Genomic DNA, 18662 nt, shown 5'->3' with positions numbered 1-18662 from the left:
CGCCACGACGCTTTTTCAACTGTCTGATTTCAACTGTCAAGCTCGTACTCCCTACTTCTCAATCCATAACAATTAACTTTTCAATTGAATGCGTCGCCACGACTGTCTGAATTTACGTCAAGCTCGTACGTCCTACTTTTCAATCCATAACAATTAATTTTTCAATTGAACGCGATTAAAATTCTTCACGCGACTAAATCGCGATTGATTCACTTAGTTTCCCATTCGATTATATTTTTCACGCACGACATCACGACATTTTCGCGATTAATGTTAACTTATATAATGGCTTCGTAGCTTCATGTATAATTTCATTATAATTTCTAATTAGTTTCAATTAATTGTTCAATCGCGCGCGGCGATTGAATTCTTCACGCGTGTCGAAGGTGAATGACGTTTTTTAATTATCATAAGAACAGACTCACTTTGAATTTATACGAGTTCACGTTTTTCGATTAAGACCTCGCTCGACGGAATTTCCTACGCGATCATCTCGTGCCTAATTCAATTAACTCTACATTCAAGCATCGGCAAAACCTTCCACGCTTCATCTCGAACAGAATCCAACGGGGTCACCGTTATGAGTTTCCTAATTCCCACGGATTCATATACCGAATTCGCAGCCCCTACGACTTCATTCGTCATCTCGATTAACTTTCCGCACGGACGCGTAAGAATTCAATTTTCCACGCGTGTCTTCGAAGAAATGCACAAACCCGTCACGCCGCCGCGCCGGCTCCCTGATTGCCGGCGAATCTATGCGGCCGGAGATTTATTCGCCATCTCGATTAGGTTTTCTATTTGAGCGTCAATGAGATTTTCTACCGTGCGCCAAGAACGCGCCAGACGGGTTGGATTCGAGCATCCAGTCGAGCTGGAACAATTAAGGCCCAATCTCTAACGCCTCGCGCGCGCGCTAACGAATATCCAACAACGGCAAGCGCGCCGGCCGGGCTACCTGGTTTTCGCAATTAGCGCGCACCCTTTCACAGAACTTCACACGAGCAAAGCCAACCACAGGCAGCACTCCTCTCGTCCTCGTTTCCCCGACCTATAAGGATTCACAGCGATCCCGATCGCTTCCCACGCGATCATCTCTCTCGCGCCCGCGCCGTCTTCCTATCTTCGCGATCGTAAACCAAATCGTACGTCGATCTCGCACAAGTAAGATCGCGCGCACCTCGTCGTGCTGTACTCGAAAATTCTATAAAATATCTCCTCTTTCTCTCTCTTTTTTTTCGCTGCGTTAGTTGCCGACTCCGCGAATTGTTAAAAATGCTACTAATTAATTTCGAGACGTGCTTTCCAATTCGCGTAATTGATTAAGGAATCGATCGACCGCTTCTTTTAAACGCCGTTCTTTCTTTTTCTTCTTCTTCTTTCAGGGGCAAATCTCGCGCGCGCGTGACGTTTTCGATTTTGCAACGAGAAAGCGAGCGCCGTGAGAAAAACTCGAATTTCGATTTCTTCATTCCTCGGCGGTCGAGAGGCTCGGTGCCAGGAGATAGACGGCACACGCCGCCGTTTCGGATCGAGGGATCGACCCACGTAAAATCGCCCACGTTATTTGCACAACACTATACCGTGATTCCTCTCTCGCAATCGCTAAACGCCGCGCGCCGTGCGTTCACATTTGTTATAACATTGCGCTACGTGACACAATGGGCGAATATCAAAATATCGCCTCGACCTCGGCTTGACTCATCGGATTTCACACTCCAAACGGTCCTGCTCTTGAAATCGTGCGCTCTCATTAATTAAAATTCGCTTCTACAGCTCCTGCAAATTGAATTGTTCTTTCAAAGCCGACGCAATCCTTCCATCTCATTAACAAGATAATCGCGTTATTTTCTTTGTTAATAATAAGGAATGAGATTTTCTGAAGTGTGTAAAACTTATACGGCATAGAAATAACGCGTTTGCCTGTGAAATGTGAAATTTTGACGTATATGAAGGAATCCGATTTAAGCCGGTAAATTTACGGATCGACGACGCTAACTTAATCAAGCAATCTGACATCTCGGATCGTAATTATAGGATTCGTGATGAATACGTACACACATATAAACACGCGAATCGCGTATACGGTCGCGCACGGTTCTCAACTATCCGCAGCTACGATGTTCCGTAAACTTGGTCGCACCTATCCATCAATAACCGTTTACGCTCTATGCAGAGATACACGGAGATACGTAAGCAGCGCGCCTGCACGTGTCATAACTAACGGATATTGCGGAATACAATAATTTTTTACGCAGTCGAGAGAAAGTAGAGTCGATAACTCCAAGGAAACGGGCTAAACAAGGCAGAACCTTTTATACGTTGTCGCAATCGATAATTACGGCAATTGCGTAATTCCAGCGTTTGTTAATCCTTCAGGCGCAAACGTTTCCGAGGGGGAAAATGTTTTCGTTTTCGATTTTGCATTAGCCGACTGGAAAATACCTCGTCGTTTCATTGCCGGTACAGCGTTAAAGGAAACTGCATCTCGATCTTTGAGATTAGATTTGGCTTCTGACACAAGCTATTATAAGTTGGTCATATATTATCGTATGTTCTTGATCAGGTTTCACAAATAAAAAATAACTTCGCTTTGTTAAAATATATGTCGCATTTAAACAGACATTTCAAGGAAAATGTCTCATTTTTCAAGTCACCTCTCGTGACCGAGAAATATGGAGGAAATATCTCGCTGTAAACGTCGACGTTAAAGAAAAAAAAATATAGTTTTCTTCGAAAAAATTCAAAACCTTTAAAATTTTTCTTATATAAGCAGTTGCGAGCGAGGCGTTAAAGATCCGCGAAGAAGTTTTAATTTTTATGTTCGGAGGCGGTCCGGCAATTAAAGGCTCAAAGACGAAGAGGCTACTTTACGCTCCGGCGACTCCGTAACTTTTTCTCTCGTTCGTCGACTTGATCGAGACCTCTACTTCCACGTCGGACTCGGTTTCTCCGTGCAATCGCGTTTGTAATTTGCGGACGCAGCAGTGCCTTGCAATTGCGAGTGCGCATCTGACGGATGCGCGGAGCCGCGCCTTCGGAATAAAATGCATTATTAATCGTTCTTGCAAAAATGTATTAGTTGCAGAAAACCGTGATAAAATATATTAACGCCCGTGAAGAAGAAATACTCTCTCTCTCTCTCTCGTCGTTTGCATCGTTAGAAATAATTGCGCGCCACACGAGTCCGGGGGATCGCGAGAGATCTCATCGCGATTGTGATACTGTGAATTCCCCTCTTTCAACAACAACCGGCGTGAAAGTCGCGTCGCGGAGCGGCGAGATATCATCCGGATGTTATTTATTTGGACAAGTAAAATAAAACGTTGTACAAGGAATCTCTACTACCGGCTACCTGCTTCGCCTGCCGTTATTTATCGCCGCGCTTTCCGCGCGAGTCCGCGATCGGCGGGACGAAAAATCGCGCGGCGCGCGATCGCGAGGATAAGCATCGGCCGATTTCTTCAGCTCAATTTTTCAAATTTTCTTCCTCGCTCTTTTCTCTTTCCTCTCCCTGTCCCACGCACGTGGTATTTCGCGCGGAACAGCGACATGCCGAATGCGTGTCCGTCTGTGTGCGCGTGAGCGCGCGCGCGATTTTGCGTCACAAGAGAGGAGGATGTTGGAAATCTGGCACGCCACGCGCGAAAGCCGCGCTCGCGTTTCCGCGGCATTGTAAAACCCGGCTGAATCGAGGAGACCGGGGGAGAGGGGAGGGACGGGAATAAAATAGAGGCGGGAGTACCCAGCTATGCGGGTCAATTGCGCTTGAAAGGTCGCGAAACGAACGCGCGTTAGATGTGGACAGAAAACCTGGATTTTACAATTGTACCTCCGCGCGAAGAATCTAAAGCTGTATGTACAATTGTGATGTGCTACGCTTAAAAGCGCGAATGAAAGTTGCAATAGTTGTTGTCATAATTTCTCCTCCATTATCTCGACGCTTGTAATTGCTACAGATACTGTTATTACAGTTATTAGTTCAGCATCAGCCACGGAAAATGCTAAATTGAAAAAAAAATAGTCGTAATCTCTCTGTTTGTAAATTATACGGTATTAAATAAAGTTATTAAAATGTACGTAAAATTACCGAAGCTCGCGCTGCCTTGTCGCGGAGCGACCCGTGGGGTTTTTTGTTAATGTTAAGGCGTCCGGAAGTGATAATAATTACAACTTCTATGGCGCACAACAAAACGGTGATTACATCCTTGCGCCACACGGGCATGCATTTTCTTTCCCTCTTTCCACGGTGCAGCCGCGGTCACGCTTCTAGCACGTCCCGAGAAACCCGTTTCTCGAAAGAAAGAGAACTTGCTCGCTAAGTGACACGCGAATACGCGCTTGAGGTCCACCTAGTTCTCACGACGCATTTCGCCATCGCTGCACCACGACCAGGATTAATGCGACATTAATAAATCCAACGGTTCACCTGCTTTTTATAAAACGTATCCTTCCGCTCCGTTTCCTTCGATCTGTCAATTACATGTTGGAAAACGCCAACCAAAATAAACGCCTTCTTCAAATCGAGAGAAATGCCTTATTAACTTATCTTTAGAACGTATCTCGAGGCGATTATTTTGATAAAATTATTTTAATTAAAGTAATGAGCGGTTATCTCGATAAATGCGATAAAATTATTTTTTATTATTATCAAGATTACTGTAATTGAATATTATTAAAAAATGAAATTATATTCCAGAAAATTTTGTCTACATACGACTTCCATCAGTTTCACGAATCTCTCTTTCAAAATTTTACATTATATAGCTAGTAAAAAACTAATATGTTTAGTTAAAGTCCACAATTCTTCGATACTTAAATATTGAAAAATAATTGAAGCCACAATGGTTTAAAAAATTGAAAGAGTTACATACACACACATGTATCTCTATTAAAGAATCAATACCTTCTTAAAATAATATCACAGCATATCTTTGATGTGCCGTATAAATGCAGGATAAATCACGTTTGTAGAATCATATAAAATTTAAACGACGTCATTCGCACAGCTATACATTCGGATATTCGAGAAATGTGGTTCGCGTATCACTTTCTAAAAATATGCTATGCTTAATTGCAGATTATTCCTCTTTTAATCTTCAAACGATATAATCTTAAAAATTTAAGTGCAATCTGAGGTACCAATCGGGAGAAAAATAAATCGAATCGCCACAGATAAATTATCAATATTGCGTCGCGTCGATTGGAGATAAACAAATATCATAACATCTGAAGACATGAATTTCCTCTCTTACTTCTTCGAGAATCTTGTAGAAATATATCGTGCAATTAAAGTCATATAATGCTACATGATATTTTACTAAACGAAAGGACATACTATATATATTTAAGAACTTCTACGCAGTTCTATTTAGACTGCAAAAATATAATACACGGAATATTTTGGCGTGCGTTACTCCAAATTGCATGAAATTTAATGTTTTCTCGCAGATCGGATCTAGATCGGGATAAGATTGTTGAACGGAGCGCCGTAGAATCTCGTATTTTAAAATTAACGCGACCGGCCGACGGGTTTCCTAATTTACACGCGGTCCGGCCGGTTTGTTAGCCTTTCCGGCGCATAAACAACGGGCCATTTCACGCGAGACGCATCCGCAGGAAGAAAGTGACTGACTCTCGCAGATCGCGCGGCCGCGATAGCGACGCGAAACATCACCGCAGTACGATTTACATTCCGCCAGAATTTCCCGCATACGTTTGCGACGGATCCAGCACGCGTTTTCGCCGCATACCGGAGGCCGAGATAGTATAAGAGCGAGGAGAGAAAAAAAAGAGAGAAAAAAGATTCGATTTGTTTGACGGCACCGCATGGATCGATTATAATTTAAGGCCGAGGGAAAGAGAGAAAGAATATGGAAAGTGAATTCGAGAGATTCCGCTTTCTGACACTTTTCATCATCGGCGAGAAATCGAAGGTGGGACGCGCATCCGTGATTTGGAGAAATTAGACGCGGCAGAGAGAAGAAACCGGGACATCGTGGAGGACCGTGAGGGATGTCGTAGAAAAGTTATCTTAAAGAGATATTGTATTAAGGTAAAAGTACCAATGCCGGGACACTTAAGAGCAGGTAAATGTACCAGTGCTGGATACCTTTAAAAAATATATAAATTTATGGAAATAAATGTTTGGATACTATATAACTAAAGTTTCAAACTACAAAAAAAAATATTTTCATCTTTGATTTTAATTCGCGTTATACTTATAAATAATATAAAGTGTCCAGGTATAGGTACATGTCTCCGGGCATTGGTACTTTTTACCTTACCGCGTGGTAGCTTGAAAAAGAAAATCATCGAATATTGAAAAATACCAACGACGCGGTATTGATTTGGAGAAAGTGGAAGGATTCACGTGGCACAATAAAAATACTGCTGAACAAAGGTTTCGGGGAAAAAGTTGCATTGTTACATTTACACCTGCATCCGCCCTTGAGGCGAGATAACGTAATGTATAAAGAAAGTAAGTGGTAGATCGTCGGAGCGAGATACCGGCGATCGCAGTCGTTATATAAATTACGGACGAGGAGTTTAACTCGGGCTGTGCTGCGGTTGATACAACGAATGAACAAAGCGGCAATTAAACAGCGCTGCATTTGCGGCGGATAAAGGTTGTTGCACGGCGCGACCGTAAATGTTGTGAATTCGAAGAGGGTTTCACCGGCTCTTGGTTGGCTGAACCACCTCGATTTAATAATTCCGCTTTGCCTTTAATTGCAAACTCGCGAGCGGCTTCGTGACGCGATAAGGTGATGCTGTACTTCTAATAAGGCGCGGACTCGAGTCCGAGCGAAGTTCCGCGGGTTCCGTCTAATCTAATCGCATACGTAAGCGACTCGTATTATTCGCGAATGAGGAAACAAACGGGATTGAAATGGCTACGATTAATAGTTAGTCACGTCGCACTAATTATGGCAACAAAAGATCGAGGAACTCAAATAGCAAGGATTATTTGATAAAAAGAAAATATACGCTGAAAGGTTTGCGCGATTTAACGTCAAATAAAATTCGTAATTTATACATATATGCAATTTAGTAAAAAAAAATTAATAAATTTAATATTAAATTAAAATTTGTAACACCATGTAATTTAATTAGATATTAATTCATTTTTATTTAATATATTTACTGCAAATATTTTCTGAATAATTAACATATTCGGTAAAAATCTAATATTCTTTATGATATTATTTAACATTATACACATACATATTATACAAATTATACACATTATACACATTTGACATAATTTAACAAATTATGAAAGATTCTGCGCAAATCTGTTCCTTTATCCTCCAAATTATCCTCATTAAAAGGAGATAGCGAGTGTGAAACTTTGAAAATGTGGCGTTCGTAAATTGCACAGAATAGAGCGGCGAGTGAAAGATGATGAGAAAACACGTTGCATCTTACATTTGCATATACGGCGCGCGTGCGTGTATTGCAATTTGAGTCGGCAACACATCGAAGGAGAGAGAAACGAGTATTATCGAATACGGAGAAGACTCATGATCCCGCGGTTCGACCCAGAAATGTAAGAAATTGCGGAATTGCTCGACCGAAACGGAGTTAATGACGATATCGTTTCAAAATAAAGAAACGATAAAAGGAAGATATATAAAACGTGCTTGCAGTTATAATATAAATTAATAAAATCAAGTAGGACGTGATATGTGTGGCAAGAATTAAAACAGTATAAAAATGATCTTTGCAAAAACAGTTAGAAGCGATCTTCGATATCATGTAGGTATGTAAAGCGAAGATGTAAAATATTTATTAAATACTCAACTATATTACACGTTAAGTATACAAATATGACGATTAGAAAATTTCGTTTTCTCGTACTGCTTTAACCGTTTTCCTCTTCGGAAATTTTTCACGAAAGATTGACCCTAAAACGACAGCCTTAATTTTCCATTACACTCAAGAATAATTTGACAAAATGCATTTGTATAAATCTTTATCTAGTTAAATACCATCCGTTTGCATCTCGATTGAAAGTACGAATCAGGACGAGTCCGAGAGATAGTTAAAATGACTCTTAATTATCACCTTTCGTAGTAACGTAGTATTTTTAACGCGCATTAACGTTACCGAAGTGTAGCAGCGCAGTTTCTACGACACAGCGAGCGACACGACTCGTATATGCGCCGACCGACTTGCGATTACTGAATTTGACACAAGGCGAGCATAATATAAGGGGAACAGTTGCGCGCGATCGAGCGTGCGATAGATAAGATCCCAGATATCGTTTCGAGTGTGCGTGTTGGAACGATCGGTTAAATGAAGGTGCAGGAAGCGCGGGAATAAACTGGGGCCCCTATTACGATCTACGGAATATCGATCTCTTCGTAGCACGCGAGAAGTCGTACGCCGGAGAAAAAGTAAAGAGAACGCGAGTCTGTTCCGATGGGTGCGTTCGTTAAGCGATGCGAGAAAAGAGGAAGTACGAGAAGTTATCATGCTAATTTCCATCGTTCGCTCGTAACGACAACGAGAGTTCGTCGGTCCGTCCGCGGCGATCGTTATTAAGACGATCGTTGCGTGGCTCGTGTGTCTAAGTATTCCAGCTGCGGCTTGTATAACGAATTTCACGAGGGTGATTAATACGTTGTAACATCATAATAAGCGGAATAATAATTGCGCGATGTAATTGAGCGTCGACACATTTGAGTGTTACGAGAGAAAATTGACATCGATCAAATATACAAATGCTTATGCAAAGTTAATTCCTAAGGTTGCAGAAGTAAATGTAAAATTTGATATTCAAAGGACGGGCAAACGTTGAAAAATTGCACTTTGCGTTTATCTTATCGATTTATAAAGATATGGAGTGTACACTCGAGGTTGCTCCAGTTAGTGGCCGGCGAAATTCGGCGATAGGACAAAACCGATATTTATTCGCGGATGTCCGAACGTGGTACAAACACGCACGTTACAATTGCCAATTAGCTTTAGAATGCGTAAGATACCAAGAGCGTGACGGATCTGCGTGAAAAATTCCTTCCGGCGACACTTTTTCGCTTCTCACGGACGTTAACGACTGGACGAAAGCGCGCACATCCGCCCTTCTGGCAGTAACATCTCTGCTCTTTCTCTCTTGCTGGCACTCTCGGCTCGAGATTATAACTGGAGTTATCGATTAGAAACGACACACCGAGAGAGCGGAGCGGCGCGGTCTCGTTCCAGAGCGCGCGGCTCGTTCGTCGGGTTCCGGCTGAACGACTGACACCGCCGACCTTCGGCCGATTGGGATTTACGTAACGAGAAGCCCTTCACTCCGACAGACGGTGACGGATAACGCGAAACGTGATTTCCCGAGTCCGCGCGTGCCCGTGCCGCTCGTGTCACGCGCGCGGAAAACGCGTCGCGGTGCGATACTGACTGAGAGCCGAGCCGAGCCAAGCCGAGTCGAGCCGCGCGAATCCCGGCTTCTCGTCCCGCTGGAGTTCGACGGCAGTAGAAGTGGCAAGTGCCGGTCAGACCAAGTGGTGGAGGCCTCAGGAACGTACACGGACACGCTACGCGCCACGATTTGCCAGCGTTTTCAGCTCGACTTTGAATTTCGCGATCGATAGCGCTAATACTTCTCCTAATACTTCTCCGTCTTAATACGAGGACAATTAAAGAGACACATGTTCGATTCGTGCCTGTTTTAATTTAAAGCTTGAAAGCTTTGTATCGAAAAATGGTTGTATAAATTTTTTGACACATCTGTTAAGTTGATATTTTAACATTATATACGATAAAGGAAGAGAAATCTATGATGGAAACTGCAATTCTGCAATCCAAAATCTAACTCTTATTTTTAATTTAAAAAATGTAATTATATAGATATATATATTACAAATTACAATAATGTATATTTTACAAGAAGCTTTTATCGTAAAAATTAATCTCTCGACCTATAAGCAACATTGCCTTTATTGTTCGATTAAATCCACATTCACTTTTAGAATTTAAATTTCAAACAATTATTTCTATTACATTATTTTAATCTTAACTTATTACACAAAAATTGCAAAACGTACAGTAATTCTTGTGGCGAAATTTTCCGTAAGGAAAAATTGGCTCCATATTCAATCGAGAATCTATCGTCAACGAGCGAGGGATCAATCTTCGGGTCACAAGTGCGGTTTATGTGCCACCGTGTGATTTCTCCGGCGGACGGTGTCAAGTCCCGTACGTTCCTGAGCACTTAATGGCCCCTGACAAGAAATAAAGAGAGGCGAGGTACGATCGAGAAGGCTGATCTACGAGGAATCGGACGAGGAGCCGCGCGCTAACGGTGCTACCCATCTCTCCCTGCTTGCCAGCTGTTGGCCGGAGACAGGAGTACGAAAGCTCTCTGTCCCGATCTCCTCTTCCATTCGTCATCTCTCGCCTAACACACCGTCCGACACGGCAGGCGGAGGAGAGAGTAAAACAATTTCGCTCTGAAAAATTACCGCCAGCACAACGTGGAACCTTCGGAAGCGCTCGAGTTACCGCACGAGATTTATGTGCTTTGTCCTGAATTTAATTTCGACGACGAGATAACGTACCGCAATATCGCGGAACTCGTTTATACCACCGTGTAGTTATCGATTAGGTCATTAGGCGTTGGCGGCTTCCGAACGTTCGCGATTTGTTAACGGACTCCTTTTCTTTTTTTTTCCAAACAGCTCGAACCGGTCGATTTTCGTGTCACGCTTATCAGAAAAGCTGTATCTCTTGCCGCTTGTTACGCACGAACGAAATTTAAAGTCCTCCGGCCGCGGCGTGCTAATATTAGCAACCGGCTAACCGATATGGAGCGCCGCCGATCGTTTTACACGACGCGCGCGACTCTTGTTGCAATTAATGTTGCAAGTCGATATCTATTCTGCGAAACGGTCTATTTTCTTTTCGCCGCGCCGACCATTCACCTACAAACCGCTCCTGCTCCTTTCTCGACATTAAAACGAGAGCCTTTCGTATAGCTTCGCAATTGTCGCGGCGCAACGATTTATACAATCGCGAGAGAGCACGGATCATCGAGCACCGCGCTGCTCAACAATGTTTTATTTCCTCGTCGCGGAACGAATAAATGAACGTGACCGGAGGAGACGTGAGATTTATCAAAATCGAGTTTACTGAAACGAGTCGGATTCCTAATATAGCGGAATTCCTGTCGCAGGTGGAAGAAAAGTAATATAACGTATCTTTCGTTTGCAAAATTAAATGGCAATAAATTTCGTAATGTCGAAGCATGGTAATGAGGTGTGCTAAAATGTATACACAGAAAGTTGTCTCACATGTGCTGAATAAATTATACTCCGAATGTTTTACTGCTACTTGGCGTCAAAAAAAAAAGGTTATAAATCGCTGATAATCCAAAGAGTCTTCCATTCATATCTGTTTTCCCTTATTCAATTATTGTTCTTGCAAAATAATTACGTGATGTTTGACTTTCTAAATTATAAATTATTCTGACGAAGATAATTTCGACGACGTCCGATTTTCCTTCGAACTTTAGATCACCGGGATAAAGTAATATATAAGAAGCGATAAATGCCTTACGGAATTTAGTCCTCCGTAAGGACTTGTGAGGATTCCTCGGCCTTGCCGGTATGCATGCATGCCGTGACGACGCGAAGGCAGATCGCGCGATGCAACAAATGCCAGGCAAATACCAAACTGGCTTACGCCGACAGTCCGGTGGATTCGCATCGCGACTGAAATGTCAAGCCGTAAAAGCCGCGCGATTAGAGGCCGCGTGACCCTTATAAATCTCCCATCGATTATCCGAAAACCGTTCCCGTAATATGCATGAAACAGCAGGCATGAAAACACGGTGACGTCTAATTTTTGGCGAACATGGTTCACGACGTTTCCATTCCGCGAAATGAGATAAATGACACTTAGTAGGTAGCTGCAAATCTCCCGGACGAAATGATTCATCGCATTCGATTAACGATCCTTCACTGCTCGATCGTTGCCACAAGAGATTTAGAATAGCGCGACAGTGTTCGCGTCTAGCTAAGCCTTCGTTAGCCTGTATCTTAGCACTCTTTGTGGGAAAGAGTGCCCAATTATTTATTTATGCTCTTAGACATCTCGTCAAGAGAGAAATGTAAAAAATAATATAATATTAATATATATTATTGCACGCATATAATCTTCCAAACTGTGTCAACGAGTGTTCAAGGGTGACTTAATATCCGTGTTTAATATATGAAACAGAAATAGAAGCTTTTCTTCACCAGTAAATAATTCACAAAAATAGTTTAGCTTTTTCGACATAGATTGCCAGGTGTATCGAAAGAAGCTAAACCGTTTCTGTCAATTTTATATATTTTACATTTTACATCTCACAATATATAAAATTAGAATTTGGTATACAGAATTGAAATTTCTAAACGCGTGCCTCGCGTCTGTTTATTCGGCATCTTCGAGTCTCTCTTCGAGGAAAAGGATCGAGGTAACCTGCACGCATCGAGTCAACGAACTTCGGCACTCGACGTGTCGACGGAATCCGCGACACGTCTCGAGAAAAAAAAAAGAAATTTACATGAATGTTATTCAAGTGATAATGAAATGCGTTTTGGAAGTCGCTCGGTAACTTTTTATACCGCGATAACGGAGCGTCCTTTGTGGCACGTGTTCACAAAAGATTTCAGCATTTACGAGTCGAGCGTTGCAAAAATAAAATGAAACGGTCTCGGGGTTGCGGTACAATATTTTAATAGCATATTCCGGAAGTCGTGAATCATGAGAAAAGTGGCAGTCGCGAAAACGTCGAATCGAGGAATGACGGAGGGCGCCTTGATGGAGACATAAATCTATGATAGCGGTCGCGAAATAAAGAGGAAATATAACGATAGAGCGGCATCGCGTAATCGTCGATCATCGATTGACGGCAGAAAACAGAAAGAAAAAAACATTAAAAAGGCCGGTCAGCCCGTTTTCCACTTGCACAAGCGTTTACTCGCTCGAGTGCGTTCGGGACATCGTCGCGAACATTACGACGCTTTATGTAATTCCTAGAAAGTCGATTTAGACGCTTATTCTTAAAAATTGCGCCTAACAAATAGGGAGAAGCAGAAAGAAAGACGCGTACGTATATCAAGGAAATTAATTATAATCAAAGGTCCGATGGTTAAATATAGGTTGCTGTTATTATCATTAACGTGAAGAAAGGATTATCGATAATTAATGCAAAAAATTGAATTAATGCAAACAAAATTGTTCTTAAAATTGTTTAAGCTTTTTCTTATAAACATCAGTTCGGTACATAGATCCATCGCGAAAGAGTTGTAATATATTTCTTCTGTTTTATTTTATTATTATTTTATTTTGATCGTTGCGAGGAATGATTCGAAAAGATAATTTTGCCAAAATTTTTCGAGGTAAGTCAATTGTTTGCAAAAAGGTTTATGATTTATGACGTTCCAAAGGAGATTTTATTGCGTCAAAATGGCGATTAGCCGCAAATCGCGATGGAAGGTGAGCTAGTGCTCTCTTGCAGCACGATGCTGTATCTATTGTGTTTCGCGGCGATTTAAACGTACAAGTGCCGCCATCTCTATTTGCACGCTACAATGATAATGCTATTCTGAGTCGTTTTACCGACGCATGTTTCAGATGCTGCACCTCCTTATTGACAATGAACTATCTGCCGACAGTGGCAATTAAACGGTAAATAATGGCGATTATTGTTCAACAACGTGCAATGTAAACAAACAAGATGCAATGATCTTTCAAAAATCACGAACAATTTTTCTGAAAATTATTAGCATTAATAAAGATCAATTGTTTGCAATTACCCCTTTCACCTCAAAAAAGATAAAAAATAAAAATTAAGTATCTATTTTATGTCTATTAAAATTTACTCCTACAAGCAATAATATCTGCTGATATTTGCCAAATAATTATTTTCATTATAGAAATTAAATTATATGATAGAGATGATAACTCGTGTATATGATTTACCAAGAAGGATCGACTTCGAATTGATAAACGATGGCTCGATAAAATTTATGCTATTGATGGATTCGCTGTCCGCGCAGCGGTATTTTTTTCAGGGGGGATAAAATTTATTGTATATCGCCCCAATCGCCTGTCGGTCCGACGATGAAAGCAAGCCAGCGAGCGAGGGGCATTGAAACGCTCGGCGTGTTGATCCATGCGCCGCTGCCAGGCCACGGGCCAAGTAACAGTAAACTTCGTATCGTGCCCCCCGTTATTACGTGCCGTCTCTCGCTTCTGCTTGTTTCTATACTCGCTATCGAAACGTCGTTTGCCCACCTCCCCTCCCCCCGCATCCTGTGACTAATGCCACGTATCTCTAACTTTTGCGTCATTGAGCGAGCTAACGTGGAAGACATGTGTGCAAGAAAACGTTACCGATCCTTCGGCTCGTCAAATCTGTTCAAGTCTCGACTCGAGATTTAATTCAGATTTTAATTCGAACCTCAGCTTTTTCAAGTCCCGATGTCGAACAAATATAGCGGCGACGTTACCGCGTTTATTTCGTGTCCTATCTGAAAATCTTGGGCGATGCTATTCGTTAAGATATTCGTTAAGATATTCATTAAAATATTTGTTAAGATATGCGTTAAGATATTCGTTAAGATATTCGTTAAAATATCTTAATCGTTGTGCTTTAAAAGACTTCGCGCTTAAAACTGTTGCTCAACTCGTCGGATTCATAAATACCTACATAGTGGCTATAAATAGTGACGCTTTGATAACAATTTAATTGGCCACTGCAATCAGTTTCCCTTTCATTTCAAACGTAAAGCCCATCGACTTTTCAGCGACGACAATGCACCATTGTAGCTGCGAGGCTGCAATATAACGCAAACGCGTATTTTAATAGCTCTGAAAACTGAGTCAGTGGCAGCGACAAAGAACCGAGAATTTTGCGGAGAGCGCCACTCGGCTCGTATCGAGCCGAGGATATTGTTTTAAACGGCGTCGTCGTCCATCACGAAGAGCCGGCAATAATAGCCGCGGACGGGGATTCATCACCGTGCGGACGGAGGAAATAATGGTAGCGGGCGGGCAAGAGAAGTTGGAAAACAACGGGGAGAACGCCGTAAAAGGGACACGGGACGCGTTCCCTGTGTTTGGCTTCGCGTTCTCCTTCCTTCTCCACCTCCTCCCGTCTTCATTGTCTTTACTATTTCGCGGGACGCTTGCTTTCGCGTCGAAAGTTCCATAAATGTGTCACGATCCAAAAATATCTCTTGTTTAGGCGCGCGGTGACAAACCCGGAGATCCCCGGAATAACTCTTCTCCTACCCCATCCCCTATTCAGCCCGTTTTATCATTTTCCACTCGTCGAATAAAAATAAATCAGCTTTTTTTCTCCCACATTGAAAAATAGAGCATCGCCTCGGAGAGAATTATACAATGAAATATATAGTAACGATGAAATAGTAATAAACCATTAACACCATTATTAAAATATCGAAATTAATTAGTTGATTATTACTAATGTTAAATATTAATAACAATAACAGGTTCATATACTAATACTAATGCAAGAGCATTAATGACCATGTTAACTTCATTAAACGTGCCAACATTACCTATTCTGTTACAAGTTTAACGTTATTAATATTGCCTAAGATAATGATCATTTTTTATATTTATATTACTATAAGTTTTTAAAATTATGATTTATTGATCGTAATTAGACGCGCCAAACGTTTAGAGAACAATGCGGAGGATTAGCGCAAATCGCTACGTCGAATTTATCTCGAAGAAATAATAAGTTAGAGAATATTAAGGAGAACTTTCAACGTAGTATAACGAATACAGCTTTTATCGTTCGTCTTGCTGAACAATGAACGCGAAATATCAGCAACATCCGCGGCATGCAGGCCACAAAGAACTTCCTGTTGGCAATTTTTCGCTGGTGCATCCACATCTTTGTCCCCTCGCGACAGATTACGGCATGCAGGCCACATTTTCGACGTTCCGAGAATTACGATAAATATACACGGTGCACCGACCATCGCGTTGCTTTTTGACGACGTGCTTTATGACAGGGGGGGGGGGGGAGGTCTGGCTAACCCGGATACGTTTCAGGTGGATGGAACAAAGGTGCCGAGACGCACCGCGGGCGTTATAGCTTTTTCGGTCGTGCGACGACCTCGTCGGAGGTTCCCGTTACAAAGCCCGGTGTACCGGTGTCACCCGCACGCGAGGATGACGATGATAATGCGGCACGGCGCGGCGGCGGTACAACGGACTCATATCTCGTAGTCAACAAACGCGATCGTTCCCACGTTACGCGCGATTCGTTGGCAGCGCGCATACAAAGGGGTTATCTAATAGCGAGAGAGACGAGATTTTAACGGGCTCCTCTGTCTCTCTCGCTCCCTCTCTCTATCGGATTCGCCATTCGCCACCTGTTGCATCAGAAATTCGCCGGTTGATTTACGACAGTGTCTGATTAGCGCGGTATTTCGGGGAGGAGGAAGGATACGCTTTTCTCTTTCTCAGCACGCGGTGGTGCCGGGACGAGTGGCGAAACCGGTAGAATGTATACACCGTATATATGAATGATATATTCTTCAGATCGTGCACTCACCTTCGCCTGCTGGCTCTCCTCCGCGCCGCTCCTCTCCCCATGTCTCTCGAACACGGCGAAGCGATTCTAAAAATGGAGAACGACCCGATTAATTCGATTACGAGACGATTCTAGAGCACAATACGCGAAATATTCGATCCCGACGAGCGGTCTCGACGCGAGTCTTCCGGCGAGATAACGTTCGCGGATTACGAATACTCAAATATGTACATGTATCTAGCCGGAGAGAGACAGGCCGAGCGCGAGTGTGACGTAAGGAAGGAAAGTCGATGACAGGCTGTCACCTCGGCGAGATCGCGTTCTTTTTTTTTCCCCGAGCGGCCGACGGAGAAAGTTTACATTAACTCGGAGTAATGAGAGGAGACGAGGAGATTCTTCCTCTGTCCTCTCCTCCCTCCTCTTACCCCGATTCTAGCCCTGAAGGCTGACACGATTGAGGACACGAGCAGGACTCTATTGAGCATCCGTCGCACAGGTTTCCGGCGTGCCGCATCGTTGCTCATTTTCGGAGACAGATCGCGCACTTAACACACTTGTACACGTGTACACTCTGTCGCGCGCGATTTCGACAGATCGCCGTTATGTCATCTCACGAAAAAATAAATCGAAGGATCGCGGAGATGAGAGACGCGCGGCGCGGAACACGCGAGACCACGCGAGACAGCGACATGAAAAAAAAGAATCGGTCGAGGCTACCGCGATCGGTTTGCCACCGTCTTACTTATAGCCGCGCTATCGGCGAGCGATACCGGACGGCCGCGTCGCGGATCGAAACTGCGGCCGACACAGCGCGCGCGGACGCCAATACGCCGCGAGAGTAAAAAGTAACGCTCGTCGCGCACTTTATCTCACCTCGGTGGTTTCCTGCTGATACCGCTCGCCGGCAGCCTGAAACGCAAAAGCGAAACGTGACGTCACTTGTGTATGCGCGCCGCGTGTATGTAACGTATTAGGAAAAAAATGGGTGAAACGCGCCGGTAATTAGCCGCGGCGCGGAGAGGAGCCTATCGCTCTGCCTGGCTTTCTGTCTTGATTAAAAGAAGAGCGGCCCAGCTTTCCTTCGGCCCCGCACGCGCGTCTTGAAAAAATTTCGCGCCGCTCGTGCGCAAAAGTGAAAAAATTAACTCGAATTGAAAAATGTAAATTAACTTTAACTCACTAAATTTTACGGTGCAAAATTTAATTACGACGAATAAGGCATTCGGCTGCAAGTAAGCAACAGCGCGGACCACGTTGCGTAACAATTGATAAGACGACCAATTTTGTAATTTAGTACACAATAAATATTTAATTTTTTAATAACCCACCTATGGAATCTATTAAATGCAAACACTGCAGGTAAAATTTTTTTTATTTAAGTGAAAGGTTTGCGGACCGGATAATCACACAGTCGCGTTTCGGGAGATCGACTGACCGAAAGTTGTCGTTTGCCCTTTCGAGATCTGGACGAATTAATTCGTTCGCCAAAATACTTACGTGCGCTATACTGGCCGTATCCGGCGAGGTCGCCGAGGCCAGTTGGTTCCGGTTCTCTATGACCGTTTTTATTTGCTCGAGTACCTACGAACGAACGATAAGGTGGCGGTCAATAATTATATGCGCGCGGTGTGTTGCGGTGCTGTGTCATTTGCAGAAACTTTATCTGACGCAGAAATCTTATTTTTCGAGAGGACGGGCTTCTTATACTTTTCATCTTTTTTTTTCCACTCATTAATTTACACTTGAAAGCGAAATATTCTCGCCGTATTGCAGAACGCGAATTTTATCTTCGTCATTATGTGCGTCAGGCGTATAGAAGGCGACATTTTAACGTCGCGAAAAAGGAGGGAAAAATATATTTCCGACACAGAGAAATACGACGATAAAGATTATTGCGCGCGTTTCGCGCGAAATGTTTATCGCTAAAAGTGCCGGCCTCGACTTGTATAACGCGTCGATTTACGAGCCTTAAAAGTATGTTAAAAGCTTCCGCGAATTACCCGAAGGGATATCCGGTGCCTTTGTGCGACGTGATGATGATTGTACTCCTTGTGCTCGATGATCTCGTTACTCTTCCTGGCCGGCCTCCGCTGGAAAACAG

At 43.0% G+C, this 18662-nt stretch overlaps 1 protein-coding gene across 8 annotated transcripts in view; it reads right to left on the bottom strand.

Moving 5' to 3' along the window:
* LOC139817356 (uncharacterized) overlaps positions 1–18662 on the bottom strand; it is a 63160-nt gene that overhangs the window by 7919 nt on the left and 36579 nt on the right. For 3 of the 8 annotated variants that reach the window (XM_071785366.1, XM_071785363.1, XM_071785365.1), the window contains 4 exons: positions 18562–18651; positions 18059–18142; positions 17435–17470; positions 16583–16648 (listed from right to left, as the gene is read on the bottom strand). In XM_071785366.1, the coding sequence (XP_071641467.1) occupies positions 16583–16648; positions 17435–17470; positions 18059–18142; positions 18562–18651 (276 nt within the window). Of the gene's footprint in view, positions 1–8952; positions 9401–16582; positions 16649–17434; positions 17471–18058; positions 18143–18561; positions 18652–18662 lie in introns of those variants that run through there. The other 5 variants (XM_071785364.1, XM_071785368.1, XM_071785369.1 and 2 more) reach the window with 5 other exon arrangements.

Source organism: Temnothorax longispinosus, chromosome 8 (assembly GCF_030848805.1).
Source record: "Temnothorax longispinosus isolate EJ_2023e chromosome 8, Tlon_JGU_v1, whole genome shotgun sequence".
Taxonomy (NCBI): Eukaryota; Metazoa; Arthropoda; class Insecta; order Hymenoptera; family Formicidae; genus Temnothorax; species Temnothorax longispinosus.
This window is presented reverse-complemented; position numbering and strand designations above follow the sequence as displayed.